Source organism: Pyrgilauda ruficollis, unplaced genomic scaffold (genome assembly GCF_017590135.1).
Source record: "Pyrgilauda ruficollis isolate IOZ18807 unplaced genomic scaffold, ASM1759013v1 scaffold21, whole genome shotgun sequence".
NCBI classification, from domain to species: Eukaryota; Metazoa; Chordata; class Aves; order Passeriformes; family Passeridae; genus Pyrgilauda; species Pyrgilauda ruficollis.
The window spans coordinates 803958-818093 of record NW_024520318.1 but is presented as its reverse complement, the minus strand read 5'-3'; the positions used below and the strand labels follow the sequence as shown (position 1 = coordinate 818093).

Sequence of the window (14136 nt, the reverse complement as noted above, 5' to 3'; positions counted from 1 at the left end):
TCAAGAAATGCACCCCTCTTTAGTCAGACTGCTCTGGAACAGAGGTGCAGTTGGAGGAACAGGCAGAGTAACCTTGAGCCCCTGAGTTCCTGCCTTTTTAGACAATTGAATGCTTCTAGCCAACCCCTGGCACCAGTGAGCCAGGCAGCTGCAGCACATTCCAAATATTGCTCTATTTAAAGCATCCCAGGGCTCTCAGAGCAACTGCAGAGGCAAACCTTAACCTGCCATTAAACTAGCTGAGGGGGAATGGCAGAACCAGGTAAGAGGCACAATTACATGGAATGTAATAATATACTGAAATTAATAGATCTGAGCAATGCAGTGTGAATACACCCCGCTGCCTGTATTCTTGTCTGATACACTATATATATTTTACTTTTCAGTAAGAAAGTGTAATCTCTTTAAAAGCTAATTCTATTAACAGCTTGGGTTCCTCCTGTATTTTTGAATCCTACCAGTTTTGTTTTCTTTATGTTTTGTAGTTGTCATTCCAGGTTAGCTGACACAACAGGACAGTGTGTAAAATGAGTTGTATTTGGCAGCATTTTTGTTATACTGTGTGGAGCTGAGCTCCAAGTGTAGTGCCAAGTGAACACAGAATAATTTAGATTTTAACTCCACAAAGCTCAAGTGGCAGAGCAAAATGAAATTTTAATAATGACCTTTCCATTGTAAGCACACTTTACTTTCTCCAAGGAGAAAAGGCAGTTTCTAAAAATGCATTTTATATGTATTGTACATTTTTATTTATTTCACTTAAATTTACAACTGTAGCTGTGGTGTGTGCTGTGTGCAGTTACTCAGGTAACACTTGTGAAGGGAGCTTTTTAATACATCTTCATAGCTACATTCAGTTTTTAAAGACTTTTCTCATGGTTGTTTTGTTTTTTGTTTTTTTTTGCACCAATGACTCTGGCATCTAGGGAGAGTGAATTTCTGCTAAGGTACAAAAGGACACTGAATACTATTTATTTGAGTTTTCATTGATAGCCCCAGAAATTGCCCAGTTTTTAAATACTTTTCTCCTGGGTTTTTTTTGCACCAATGACTCTGGCATCTAGGGAGAGTGAATTTCTGCTAAGGTACAAAAGGACACTGAATACTATTTATTTGAGTTTTCATTGATAGCCCCAGAAATTGCCCTGATACTGGTTTATATTGGAGCTCAGCTCCCCTTACAAATCCCCCCAGCGGGCACATCAGCAGAGCTCTGACAAAGCCCTCTGTGCCCCCCAGCAGGATCCAGCCCTGCCTTTGTGATCAGACCTTCAGAGAAAGTGCAGGGAAACCATCCCAGCAGCTTCACCTGGCGTCACAGCAGTGAATGTCTCAAATGAAACAGCTGGGGGCTCCCCTGGGCCAAAAGGACAGCCAACTTCAGGGCAGGATTTTGTAATGTGTCTGTGTGGTTAATATTTCCACGGCAGCACACGCAGATCTGTCCCTCTGGCAGGCACACTGTGCAGTGTCTTGGTGAGACAGGTGTGCTGTGCAGAGCTTTAGAAGAACAGTGAGGCAATCCTTAAATTAGTGAGCATCCCTGAGTCTGCCTGCTCGATCTGAACTGTGCAAGGCGTTGTGGACAGTTTTACATCATTTACTAATCCCTTCAGAACCTGTATTAATCCCTGTAATTCTATTAACTGTGTAAAGATGTGCTGTAAGAGGCTGTAGCACGTTGGTAAGTAAGAGGATCTCAAAGGTTGTTATTCTGCTTTCTGGCAAGGGTGTGCTGCTTGCACACACCGACAGAAGGGTCCGTGAAATTCTGCTCCTGTGTGGAGATGGAAAGCCAGTGCTGCTGCCCGTGTGCTGTGCAGAGAACCGGCCTGCCCTGGGCTCCTCTGAGGGCTCTGCTCCTGCTGGGCAGTGCCACCGCCAGGCCTGGCCTTGGTGGCATTGGCTCAGCGAGGTCCCCACGGTGTCACTGACCCTGTGTTCTGTGCCAGCCCAGGCCCCGCTGTCCCGCCTGCTCGTCCCCGTGCTGCTGGCACTGGGCTGGATCGTGGGCTGTGCCCTCATGGTGTACATTGTCTTCTCCTGACCACGGAGGGATGGCAGTGCCACACGGCGCCCTGCGGTAAGTGACGGTGACACACAGAGCCCTGTGGTGACAGCAGTGTCACATACAGCCCTGCGGTGATGGCAGTGTCACACACACACAGCCCTGCAGTGACAGCAGTGTCACACACACAGAGCTCCGCGGTGACAGCAGTGTCACATATAGCCCTGCGGTGATGGCAGTGTCACACAGCCCTGCAGTGATGGCAGTGTCACACAGCCCTGCAGTGATGGCAGTGTCACACAGCCCTGCAGTAACAGCAGTGTCACACGCAGCACCAGAGTTTGGGTGGGATGTTCCCAGTCCCACGCCAAGGACAGCGGCTTTGCCCACCTGCTGCGTCTCTCCTGCCCCAGGGGCTGACACCAGCCCAGGGAAGAGGCTCACCTGCTCCTGCTTGTTCCCGCAGCGCCTCACACCTGGGCATACCTGTGCCCGTGACCCCGTTATGCCCCCAGACCTCCCCGGCGGGGCTGAGGGCGCTGCCTTGCTCTGGGTGGCAGCGCAGAGAGAACAACGCGCGGCGGCTCCGCTCCGGCACGGTCCGGTCCGGCACGGTCCGCTCCGCTCCGCTCCGGCACGGTCCGCTCCGCTCCGGTCCGGCACGGTCCGGCACGGTCCCGGTGGGGGGGGGCGCGCCAGGTGCGCTCCGCGAGGGGGCGCTGTCTCACCTGCCCCCGCCCTCAGGAGCCCCCCGGCCCCGCTCCGCTGTGAGCCCCGGGACCCTCGGAGCCCCCGGTCCCGCTCCGCTGTGAGCCCCGAGCCCCGGGACCCTCGGAGCCCCCGGGTCCCGCTCCGCTGTGAGTCCCGGGACCCTCGGAGCCCCCGGCTCCGCTCCGCTCTGAGCCCCGGGACCCTCGGAGCCCCCGGTCCCGCTCCGCTGTGAGCCCCGAGCCCCGGGACCCTCGGAGCCCCCGGCCCCCCGGGACCCTCGGAGCCCCCGGGTCCCGCTCCGCTCTGAGCCCCGGGACCCTCGGAGCCCTCCGGCCCCGCTCCGCTCTGAGCCCCGGATCTGCGGGCAGCTGGAGCCCCGCGCGGCCCGGCCCGCTGCGGGCACGGCTCAGGTAAGAACCCCGGCTCAGGCAGGAGCCCGGGCGGGATGAGTGGCGGGAGCCACCCGGCCCATGGGAGCCCCCCTGGCCCATGGGAGCCCTCCGGCCCATGGGAGCCCCCCGAGCCCATGGGAGCCCTCCGGCCCATGGGAGCCCCCCGAGCCCATGGGAGCCCCCCGGCCCATGGGAGCCCCCCGAGCCCATGGGAGCCCCCCGGGCCCATGGGAGCCCCCCGGGCGCGGGGCACGGCGCAGGCGAGGGCGCTCCCTCTCCTCTGCAGGGCCCGCCTGGCTCTGCTCTCCGTCTCCAGCCCCGTTCCGGCTCTCTCCGAGCGCTGGAGGCTTTTTTGGGTCCTTGTTCTGTGCAAAGCCGTGCGGAGTGTTGGTTCCGGTGTGAAGCGTTGGTTTCTGTGCGAAAACAGGCGCTCCGGGTCTCCCCTCTCCGAGAGGCTCGCTCGGCGCAAAGCCGCTCCCGGGAGCTGTGAGAGGGATTTGTGTGTCGTGGTCTGTGTTTTCTGACCTGTGGGGCTCAGGGGCAAGCTCAGACATCTATTTGCAGAGAATTTGTATTTTCATAATTCCTATGAAGAACACGCACTGCATTTGGCTCATAATTTCAGTTTATTATCAAAATGTTTTGATCAGATGACAAACTCGGCTAAAAGGACATAGGTTTTTAAATAGACCTATTGTAGCAGTCATCTGAGGTATCTGGTACTTGGTTTGGAAATGTCTTTGCTTTGATAAACAAAGCAGTAAGTTCCTTTGCAATCTGCATGAGGATGTTTAATACATATCATTGCAGATTTAAAGCCTTTTACCCTCTTACTTAAAGCTCCTTCAGACTCTTGCAATCAGCTGTGCAGCTTTCCTGATGTGAGGACTGCCATTGGTCAGAACACATACAAGTTATGTGCAGGATCAGAGCCTAAGCACTGACGGTCAGCCTGAAAACTCCAATGCTTGTGCCCTCCTTTGGAGAACTCAGTTTTGTAGGCTTTATCTTATTGTCCGATACCATGCTTTAGTCCAATTTCCCAGTTCTATGCAGCCACTGATAAAATATGTTACAATACTTCAAGTCAAAAGTGTAGCTCGAGATTTAAATATAAAAACTATGATTTATACATTACTAGAAACTTTAAAAAGAGAAATTTTAGAGAAAGCAAGATAAAGCTTAGAAAATGGTGAAAGGGTCTTTGATCACAATCTTACAGATTATAGCTACAGAAATTAATAAATTACCTATGATTTCAGTTGGGCTGGAAAGCTGTAAATTAACTGTTGTAAATAGGGACTTCAGGTAATACACGCTGGAGTAATTAGTGAGAAGTAACTTAAGTACAGCAGGTCTTGGACTCCTCTTGTATAAATGGTTTCAAGTAAAATTGAAAACATTTGGTAGAACAGATTTCCCACAACAGCAGAGGGTACAGAGTCTGACACTGGGATATAAACTGTCGTCTCTCTGTCGTGTTATGATGGCTAAAATGTGTCTTACTGAGTCCTTCCTACTCCCTGATGAGAAATCTGCATTCACGGACCCGGGGGAGATCATGTGTTACACTTTGCCGTTTCGGAATGCATCCCAAAAGCCACGGGCTGCGGGGCAGGTCACAGCTGCAGTGAGGTGTGCCTGTGCACTGCCAGGGACTTGGGTCCTGCGGGGAGAAACAGCCAGCCAGGCAGCCCCGCGCTGCCTTCCGTGCTGCCATGGGCCATGATTTGGGGTTTGCATGTTTACCGAGGATTACAGCCATGTCTCCAGCATGTTCCACTCAGCTTGCTTCCCTCCTCCCCTTCTCAAAATCAGCTGGAAAGGTCTCTTTTCCTGGAAAGCTCCTTGAGATGTGAGGTTTGCAGTCCGTCACCAAACGCGGCACTTCTTGGCAGGGTCCATGTTGTCTCTCGTGGTGCATGAAAAGGCTTCTGAAAACTCTGGGGAGTTCTGCAGTGACCCCAGCACCCTTTAAAACAAAGCAACACGCTGTCATTGCTGCTGGCCTGGGTTTGAAACAAACAACATGAGCCACATTTTGTAACTTGTTTTGTTGTGTCACCTCAGTGTAGTGTGGGGAACGCCCTGTTGCTGAGCTCTGATTTGCTTCATTTCACCTCAAGGGCTGGCTGTTGTTTTCTTCTGCAGTTCATCTTGCCCCTGTTGCAACCCCAAAAATACAGGACCTGTCCCCTCCTCATGGCTGGCTCTCACAAGCCAGTTTTTTCCCCTAGAACAGATTTCTCACTTGTCAGTAGTTTTCACTGAGGGTTTTTTCAGCTACGTTTTGCTGACAAGTTTCTTGGTGAAGGGAAAACAAGACCCTGAGGTCAAGGGCTGTGGTGGTAACTCGTCAGTGAATGTTCATTTACATTTTTACACCAACCAGGTTTCTACTGAGATCATGCTGCTGCTCTGGGCGTTCTGCACAGATTTTCCAGTGAATGAGTTTTCTGGCAAAAAGTCTCATACAAACAATGGCTTTCAACTCAACATGGGAAGTGAGTATGAGGCCATTCCAGCTAAGGCTGATTTTATATGTGTAATTGTGAACATGTGTGAATAGAGTCACTGGTTCCTTCAGGACTGGGAATACAGCAGCACACACCTATGCAGGGAAACAGGTCAAATACAGATACTGATGGACATTGATTGTGGCCCAGAAGTTCTTTAAAGAACTGTTTCTTTGAGTAATTCATGATTATTCTGAGAATTGTGTTCATCGTTAGAACCAGGGTGTGCCCACAGAAGCTGAGGTGAAGGTCAGCACTGACACTTGCAATACTTCAATTGTTCTAGAAGGCCAAAAGTGACTCCCTGGTCTTGGGAGCCAGCAGTGGAACAGGAGATGGCACAGAAAAGGGGTTATCAGAAACCTCATGCATTTTGGTGATCTAGCTGTGCTTCACTGCTCCAATGAACAAGGACTGCTAAAACGGGATGCACTGCAATTAACAATTTTTATGAGGAACTGCCTGTCCTGCTTGTAAGGACAAGCAGCCCACAGTCAGTGTAGCAGGTGTTGAAAAGGCTCATTGCAGTCCCCAGATAATAATCAAAAAAGGCACCTTGGGAGCCTTCGTGACACTTGTGTAGTATGTTATTAGGTGTTAATTTTGTGGGTATGTCTCATGAAATGTTTTCTATTTTAGAGCTCTTAGGGGGCCTCATCCTGTAAATGACTGTCCATTCTGAGGCTGTTGTCTGGTCTCTCATGAACACTTTTATCATTGCATGTGAAGTTTATGGCCTGTCCTACCGAGGTACAGACAGCACAGCACGATGTAATGTGTCCAGGGTACACACAAACACAGCTTGTTGCACTGAAATGCTTAACTAGTCAGCTTCAAAGGCCTTGTACCTCGTCCAAATCAGATGTGCTGAGGTTCTGAAGGGCCTCTGGAGCCTCATTAGCACTGAGACCAGACAGGAATGACTGTAGGAGCTGGTGCACAAACTGCCTCTGGGAGAGATCCCAGATAGCACAACCCACCCGCAGTGAAGGCAGGCGAGAACAGGGAGGGAACAGTCGCTGCTTTCACTAAATATCTGAGTGGGGGGGATAAACAAGATTTGGTGAAAAGCCGTTGAAAGAAAGATACTGGAATTAATGTAGTGGATTGTATCAGCACAGAACTTGGCTATTGTGGACATAGAGCCTGGAGATGACTCAGCCTTCCAGCAGATGCTGTGATGGCTGCACTGCCACTGATACCGTGGCATTGGACCAAACAGGTTTATTAGAGCACATTGTTACACTGCTGATGAATAGGCTGCTGTGATTCAGATAAAAAGAAAAGATCCTAGTCTGGCTCAAAGGCTTGCACCCTGAGCAGCCACGTTTCCTGCATGGCTCTACTGAATTGAGCCCAGCTGATCTTGGGAAGGCTGGCTGAGCACAGCAGACACAGAATGCACATCTGCTGTTGTACCCCAGCACATGGGTTTGTTAAGAGGGAGGGGCAGTGATCTCCCACTGATTCTACCTGTGACTTCAGTGGAGGGTGAAAGTTCATTCATGCTGTTGGTGTACAAGAACCCTATCAGGAGCTATTGCAAGAGCCAGGGAGCTGTGGGTGAGCCCTGGCTTCCAGACACAGCACTGGGACTCTGCAGTAACAGTCACACAGTGACAGCCAGGTGAAGGTGTGTGTCCTGTGGTGGAGACTGTTCAAAGCTGCTCCATAGTGTGGGCAGAATTAAGCTGGATCTTCTCAATGAGAATTGAGAAGAATTGAGACAACAATCCCACATCCTTCCTTTGCCCGTGGAGCTGCCTGGGAAGGGCTTTGCCCGTTTGGGCAGTGCTGGGCTGGAAGGGACAGGGACAGCCCAGCCCTCCTCCTAAGCAGCCCCAGCGTGCTCTGCCTGCAGATGTGTGCATGTTAAAGCTCCCCTGGGCAGGGCAGCCCAGCCCTTGGGCAGGGTCTCTTCAGTTCCCCCACAAAGAGCCCTGCTGCAGAGGTGTTACACCCTGGGGCTGTGCTGGGGGTGTTGGCTCTGCTGACCTGAATCTGCCTGGGCTGTGCACGTCTGTCTTGATGGAGTTCACTGCATATTCCGGTCTGTACGTCCCACACCACACCTGCACAGGTAACAAAGAAATGCATCGTTAGCCTAAGATTTTACAGGAAGAGACCTGCTGTCATTTAACTGTGAAACACCTAATGTTCATGAGAATAAATTCCACATTAGAACATAGAGAAAAAAGGGTGTATTTTGTTAAAAAAAGTACGTCATTGTCCTCAGACAAAGGCACTTGGGCACAAGGCGCTTCCTACCAGGCTTATAAGTGGCTGAATTAATTTCTTTAGGGAAGATAAAAATCACCTAACAAGACTATTTTCACTGCTTTGCAGTGAACACTGCTCAGCTCTGCAGCTCTGCCAGCTCTTAGCCCACGGGAGTCAGCCTGTTCTGACTTGCTGTTAAACTGCAACATCAAGTGGTTTTCAAAGCCCTCAGGCAAGAAGTAAAGGATACCTGTGCGAAGTTCAGAAAAAACAGCTGTTTGTGGTTCATGTCGAGACCAGGAAGAAGTTTTTCTTTTCCGTGTTTTCTCTCAAAGTTTTCATAAGCCTGTAGAATGAAGTGAGCAGAAATGTTACCACTTCCAGCATTTTTCTGGTCAAAATGAAATGATGACAAGGAGGAACATGGATTCTTTGACATAATTAATTGTCGCCTCCCATCCATCCCACACGTGCCACCTTGAAGCAGAAGACAACAGGGCCATTTCTTAGTACTGTGCTATTAATTATCTAATGCTGCATGATGAAAAAGAGATTTTTTCCACTGTGGGTATTTTTGGGGTTTGGTTTTTTTAAAGTGAATTGCAGAAGGCTTTAAAACCTTGCCATAGTAAGAACAGCTGCTTTCGTGTTTCTCATGGAGATGTGTCAAACGATGTGTTGTTAGTGTATCATCACTGATGAAAGATGCTGCAGAAATGTTCTGCCTGAAGTCAGTGCCAAAGCAACGCATGAGTAAAGCCCATCAACTGCCCAAGCGCAGCTGAGGAATGAGCAGATAGCAGGTCCATGGAAAAGGCTCTGGAAGTTTCCATGGATAACAGCTGAGTGAGAGCCAACAGTGCCACAGCACTGCAAAAGAGGCCAGTGTTGTACTGGGATGTGTAAACAGGAGTGGCTTATATGAAATACATGAAGTAATCCTTCTTCTCCACTCGGCCCTGGCCAGGGCTCAGCTGGAGTGCTCTGTCCAGTTTTGGGCACTGCCCTTCAAGAAAGATGTGGACCAACTGGAGAGAGTCCAGAAGAAAGCAGCAAGAATGAGCAGAGGTCCAGCAAACATGACCTATGAGGAAAGATTGAAAGAATTGGGTTTGTTTAGTCTAAAGGAGAGAAGTCTGGGCCTTGAAGCATGTAAGTCTTCAAATATGTGAAAGGTCACAGGAGAGAAAGGAGCAGATTGTTGTGTTTGCACTGCTGGAGGCAGAGCCATGGTGGCACTGGGAGTGCCAGGAGGACGCAGCAGGAATGCTCCTCTGGGAGGCTGGAAGGATGCAGAAGGGGTTGATTCTACCTGCATGGGGAGGGCGGTGGGATACTGACCTCTCAAGAGTCCTTCTGGACCTTTTTTTACTGTTTATATGATGTCATAATAATTTTTAATACTTCTGACCTAATTTTTCTGGCTACTCCCATTCCTTTCAGAAAGCGTATCCCCTTTCATGGCTTTGTACTTTGCACAAATATTCCAGTAACTGAAGATCAGACTAATCTAATAAGCCTGATGCCTCTTTTAGGCTTCCAAACCATTCCTTAAACTCTCATTAATAATCGTCTTTGCCCTCAAACATGTCCATTTCCAGTGAGAGCTTGGAGAAGCATGCATTGGCCCATGCATCCCAGAGGCTCTTTGCTGAGCAGTGACAGCACTCAGTTGTCAAGTGCTGAGTATTTTGCCACAGAAGAAGGTGTTCAGGGAAGGAGAAGGAGGAACACGTTGCTGAGGCTTGCAGCCATCAGATTTGTGAATAACAAGGAAAGCTGACAGAGAAGCTGACTCGCTACTCTCTTCCAGACCATGCTCACAAAAAGAACCTGTGTCTCTCTGACTCTCAGTCTCAACCGTGGCCAATCTAGGGAGTCCAGCAGCTGGTTGAGGAAGAGAAGGAAAGCAAAGCCAAAAAGCATCCAGCTCCCATGGAAGGCTTAGTGCAGGGAGTTCAGTGTCTCTGACATCTTGGGATACCAGCACAGAGGGCCCAAGTCACCTGCACAAGATGAAAAGCAAAGTGTTTATGTCTATGGGTCAGAACAAAGTCATCCTGCCCCTCCTTCCTGACATGAAAAACCTGGTGAAAAAGACAGCCAGAGGCAGACAGCTGCTGGTATCAGCACTTTCTTTAGGTCATGGTCCAAGTGTGAGCCAGTGAATGTTTCCATTCCACACATTCCTTATTCACAAAGGGGAAAAAAAATTGAAAAAGAGCTCCCTAGGAACAGGTAATCTATAGCCTGACATGAGTAACAGGATGAGAGAAATACCACAGCTGGCCAGTAGCTTTAATCCAGGCCTTGATGGTGCTGTAGGTCTGGTCCTGTCCCTAACACAGAAATTGTGTTTCTTCTTCCAAGGCTCTGAAACTGATTTTCTTAATCTCTGACAGTTTCAGCTAAAATAGAGAAATGGATATTTCTTACCTTGTATGCTTGTCTCACACCCCCGTTATCAGCAATGTTTTCTCCTAGTGTGTTGATTCCACTCAGCTGTAAAATAGAAAGGAAAAGTATTGTTTTTTGGGAAAAAAAGCTCATCCTGGACCTGTAACTCCAAACTTTGTGCATTTTCCAGTTTCTAAAGGCAAGAATTACCTTAAAATCTGAAAGTTTAGGAGAAGATTATGTTAAAATCTCTGAAAAGTCTTTATGTCCCTTGTCTCAAAATCCATGTTTTAAAATAATATTGTTTTTTCTAATCTTCTTCTTTCTCCTCCAGGCAACTTTCTCAGCTCTGTATCTCTTACCCAGATTTTCTGCTACTTAGTCATTGTTCATTTATTCTTCCTCTTTTCTCCTTGTCTTTAATGCTCAGTTTCTTACCACAGTTCCAGTTAGAGGAAGTGGACAGAATGTAGTCTGTAGAACAAGTTAAAATTCAAACTCCAAACTGCTGAAATTGTCTGTTAACAGACATCAGCAAACCTGCTAGAAGGTATTTTTCGGTATGGTAGGCGAGTTCAGAAGCTTCTTAGTAGCCAGATACGTAGAAGATCTCTATTTAGCAGGTATTCCTAAGTCAGTCAAACAGCACCAAAGATGATGAAGCTTTGATATTGGGAAATCTCTAATTCTATTTTAAAAACATCCTTGTTTTAACCTTTAGTCCATCATATTGATTAACGATAGTCAAAGCTGCAAAATCTAGAATCATCCTTTGATTAAATTTAATGTGTGAATGAAAGGGCAGCAAAACATATTGAAATTTCCTTCTCTATTTTTACTGGCCTCTCTCTGAGTTCCCATACTTCAACACATGTTTTGGGAAAACCTCACGGCTGGGAGTTTTATCTTTTCCCTATCCTGTATGATGGAATATATTGTGAGGCTGTAAAAAGCCAGCCAGCGGAATTGAGAGGAATAACTTCTTGTGCCTTCCATGTAGCACTGCGAGCAGGGCTGTCTGATCAAACCAGGAGCTCCTCAAACAGGACCTACGTTCTGTCCACCTGCCAGGTCCCACGAGAAGTTCCCATACTGGTACACCATGCACTGGGAGAGCTCCTTGAAATTCCGTGCTGATTCTTCAGTCCACCAGTCCACGAGGTCTCCATCCTCATTAAAATTCCTGCCTGTAACAGCACGTTAAACAGAATTATTTATACAAGAAAAGAGGGTTTGGTGCAGCGAGGAGGGGAGCGAGCAAGACTTTGGACTGTGCTCTTGGGAGAGCAATACTGCAATGCCTCAGAAATCCAGACTTCATCTTACATGTGGAAATCCATCTCCCTCTTACGTGCTCCCTGGAAGGGTTAAGCACTACAGCCTGTCAAACAGCCTGTGCAGGAGTGCTGTCACTAGCAGCTCAGTGCTCACCGTTGTCGTCAAAGCCGTGCGTGATCTCGTGCCCGATGACCATTCCTATGCCGCCGTAATTCAGAGATTTGGGCTGGGAGGCACTGAAGAAAGGGGGCTGCAAAATGCCCGCAGGGAAGACTGAAAAAGAAGCCACAGCACAGTTAAGGCCCTGCCCCATTACCCTGCAGGTACAGTGGGGCCAGACACTTCCATGGGCTTCAGCCAAAACCACCCTGTTCCCTCGGATCTCCCAGCAGCGACTGACACATGGGAATGCTGCAGGACAGGAGCAGCAGAGCAGCAAGACCACCCCCCTCTTCAGACACTTCCACAGTCATGACCAGCTTTTGCTTTGTTACTCTTTTGCTCTGCAGGAAAAAGCAGTTTGTTCCAATTTACATCACTTAGCATTCACAGACTTCAGTCTCATCATTAAACAAACCTCACAACATTGTGAGAAGTGGGAGGGTGTCCCCCAGGAAGAATAGATTATTTGATCATTCCATCACAAATCAATCTCAGAGACAGGAATTTATTCTTCCCTTGAAAATACAAGTAACTCCCACTGGAATCAATAAAAATAGGCCAAGCTGTCAATAAAAGAACTGGAACAAAGCAGTTCCATTTACCCACTTCTCTGCTCATTTTTCTAGGCTTCTTCTAAATAACAATTCTTTTAAAAAGAAACCATGTTGCAATTCTGATATTTTTAAAAATTAAGAGTAATAAAATGCTATAAAATATTCAGTTTCACTTAGTATCTTGAAGGCCTTTTCCTGTCTCCCTGCTGCTGCTGCAATATGGAGTTTTAATTCTCCCTGGGAAGGAGGTGGATGTAGCTCTACACAACTTAAACAGACAGAAGGAATTGAGTGACAGTTCTCACACAGCAAAAGAAAGATTGATACTTCTTGCATTTCAGTACAAATCCAGTTCGGTTCTAGGGCTTCCTTTCAGGATGAGAAAGAGCCATGGGCAAATCAGCAAATAACAACCAGGTTAGAAGTGAGCCAGTTGTGCTGCGTGTGCAAGCTGCTGTCACAGCAGTCCCAGGGCAGTGCTGGTTTGCTCTGGAATGGATGCCCCACTGTTTATGCTGTTGTCAGGGAGCACGGATGGTATCAGCACAGTGAGGAGCCACCTCTGGAGCTGCAGCCTGTGGGAGCTCTGCCCCAGGAGGGGACAGGGCTGTGCTGCCTCAGGCAGGTGCTCCTGGGGGAGCCCACCGGGGCTGCCTGGCCAGCAGCAGCTCAGCTGCACTTCGGGAGCTCAGTGGGCTCCTCTTGGTCTGAGCTGCTGATGGAGCACAGCAGGTCAGGCCGTGCCCAGATGGAGTGACAGAGCTCCAGGTTCCTTACACATCATGCACAGAACTGCTCTTTAGAGGGTTTTTAAAAGTCTAGTTCTCAGCTAATTCAGACATCACTCTAAAGATCAGACTGCTTTAATTATCCTGTGCATGCCATAGTTAAAGGATGAGGTAAGAATTTATGACTCACATTAACTGCCAGTCACCAGTTTCAGTCTTCCACATCATGATTCCTTTCCTACAAATTACTGAACAAAGCTATTTTAAACAAAGCCTTCTGGAAGTTTTTGTGTTAACTGTTCAGTCAAGAGCTAAATGCTCACATCGAGAAATAATCTTGTTTCATTTGTGTGCAGAGCCCTGCAGGACAAGGCTTTTCCATTTTTTTAGCCTTTTTTTCAGGAATTACAGGTGGATCACAGTACCTCACTGATGGCCTAGAAAGGACACTGCAGTCTATGACATTTGGATGACTAAAATTTAAACACTATTTTCAGAATGGATGTGACAGAAATACTGAGAAGCATAATTAATGTTGTGAAATGTTTCGTGACTCTTGTGAGCCTTGCAGCACTGTGAAGGGAGCTGGGATGGTTCACAAGATGAGAAACCTTGGGGCCTCCATGTGGTTCTAATCTTTAGCCAGGATGGACAGGGCTTTTTATTTCCATGTATGGTTTTGGGTAGGCTGACATTAGGAATCTTTACAGTCAAATTTGTTGTAACAAGATCATTTCACTTCCTGTTTTTAAAAGTACATACGTACATACATACATACATACATACATAAAAAATAAATAGGTAAACCTTACCTATCTGATTCCTACTTGCTGAGTAAAAAGCATTGACAACAGCAGCTCCACTTATCCACCTGGTAACACCAGAGGAATCAACGTTAGTATTTCAATTGTTAATGGTAAAGTTAATGATTGCTAGAACAAGCCTAGAAACTGTGTAACTGAATCACAGAATATTTGAAGTTGGAAGATACCTTCTCCTGTGGAAACTGGATAAAAGACTAGACAGAGTATTATTAAATACTTACTCTTCTTTGTCCACCTTTTCTCTAAGCTTTTTCAACCTTTTCTTCTGGGTAAATACTAAATTTTGAATAATGTTTTCAAAGTATTCTTCTTCTTTGTAGTTCAACTAAAAAGAAAGGGGGACGAG

At 47.8% G+C, this 14136-nt stretch overlaps 2 protein-coding genes across 2 annotated transcripts in view; one reads left to right on the top strand and one right to left on the bottom strand.

Annotated features, from left to right (window-relative positions):
• Nucleotides 1-249: 249 nt before the first annotated feature.
• On the top strand, nucleotides 250-2047 carry STRIT1 (small transmembrane regulator of ion transport 1). Its single transcript, XM_041467982.1, has 2 exons — nucleotides 250-262; nucleotides 1953-2047. Exons 1-2 carry the CDS (start codon nucleotides 250-252, stop codon nucleotides 2045-2047), a joined length of 108 nt encoding a protein of 35 aa, XP_041323916.1.
• Nucleotides 2048-3718: 1671 nt separating this feature from the next.
• Nucleotides 3719-14136, bottom strand: part of MME (membrane metalloendopeptidase) — a 30519-nt gene continuing 20101 nt past the window's right edge. The window contains exons 16-23 of the mRNA XM_041467923.1: nucleotides 14012-14115; nucleotides 13779-13837; nucleotides 11676-11795; nucleotides 11298-11431; nucleotides 10284-10349; nucleotides 8098-8193; nucleotides 7623-7699; nucleotides 3719-5083 (exon numbers count right to left, since the gene is read on the bottom strand). Of these exons, the coding sequence (XP_041323857.1) occupies nucleotides 4984-5083; nucleotides 7623-7699; nucleotides 8098-8193; nucleotides 10284-10349; nucleotides 11298-11431; nucleotides 11676-11795; nucleotides 13779-13837; nucleotides 14012-14115 (756 nt within the window). The 3' untranslated portion in view covers nucleotides 3719-4983. The remainder of the gene's footprint in view (nucleotides 5084-7622; nucleotides 7700-8097; nucleotides 8194-10283; nucleotides 10350-11297; nucleotides 11432-11675; nucleotides 11796-13778; nucleotides 13838-14011; nucleotides 14116-14136) is intronic.